The 1167-nt window shown below is 58.9% G+C and overlaps 1 protein-coding gene across 1 annotated transcript; it reads left to right on the forward strand.

Moving 5' to 3' along the window:
- Positions 1-78: 78 nt before the first annotated feature.
- ACA1_005430 (Protein kinase) lies at positions 79-1007 on the forward strand (the record flags this gene model as incomplete). Its single annotated transcript, XM_004337741.1, has 2 exons — positions 79-794; positions 911-1007. The coding sequence occupies 2 exons, from the start codon at positions 79-81 to the stop codon at positions 1005-1007; spliced, it is 813 nt and encodes a 270-aa protein (XP_004337789.1).
- Positions 1008-1167: the final 160 nt, after the last annotated feature.

The following is a 1167-nucleotide window of genomic DNA, read 5'->3' on the forward strand; positions in this document are numbered from 1 at the left end:
GGTGGTGGCTGCGGCGGAAAAGGAGGTGGAACCGACGCGCGGGTCGTACGGGACTCATTCAAAAAAGAAGTGAACATCATGAGCAAGCTGCGGCATCCAAACGTGGTCATGTTCATGGCGGCATGTACGCGTCCGCCGCACCTGGCCATCGTCATGGAGTACATGGCACTCGGGTCGGTCTTTGAGTTGCTGCACAATGAGCTCGTCGTCGCTCTGCCTATGGAGCTGTGCGTGAAGCAGTGCTACCAGGCGGCCAAGGGCATGCATTTTCTCCACTCAGCAGACATTGCACATTGCGACCTCAAGTCGCTCAACCTGCTGCTTGACGCCAAGTGGAATGTCAGGGTGGCCGACTTTGGCCTCAGCAGCGTGCGCAACGCCGTTGAACGCAACTGGGCGGGTTTTGTTGGCAGTGTGGCGTGGACTGCGCCTGAGGTGCTCAACAAGATGCCTGATGCTGATTACGTGCTTGCTGATGTCTATTCGTTTGGCATTGTCATGTGGGAAATGCTCACGCGCCGCGTGCCTTATGAGGGCCTCTCGCCTGCGCAGATTGCAATCCAGGTCATCTGCGATGGCCGGCGCCCCACCTTTCCGACCGCCCTCAGCAGGGCCATCAACGGCAGTAGTGACGATGATGACGACGAGGACGACGACCGCAAGGACTGCAACGAAGATGGCGACGACAACACGGGCAGTACGCATCGCAAGGACAATGACAATGGGCAGCGAGATGGCGATATCGATCAAACGCAGAGCATCGACAATGTGGTCATAACCATGCAAATGCGCCAGTACGCAGCGCTGCTCATGCGATGCTGGCACAACGACGCGCAAATGCGGCCTGCGTTCATCGACATCATGTCCGAGCTCAACAGCATCCTCAACACCTACGGCCAAAACATCGCAGGACGCTCGCGGACCGCGCACGCGCGATTCAACAGCGCACACAGCATCACTACCAAGAGCACGAGCCAGCATGCGAGTTTGTCAGCCATCTCGGATAACGCGGTGCCGACACCCCGCGTCCACCCCAGCAAACGCGTACACGCCCGTACGGCGTCAGTGTCATCTTCTTGTACATTGGCCTCGTCGGGGGCGGGCACTGTCACGGAATCATCCCATGGTACCACGTCGACGGCAGACGACGCCGTTGCTTTCCCCCCT

This window comes from Acanthamoeba castellanii, assembly GCF_000313135.1.
Source record: "Acanthamoeba castellanii str. Neff unplaced genomic scaffold scf7180000083021, whole genome shotgun sequence".
Classification (NCBI taxonomy): Eukaryota; Discosea; order Longamoebia; family Acanthamoebidae; genus Acanthamoeba; species Acanthamoeba castellanii.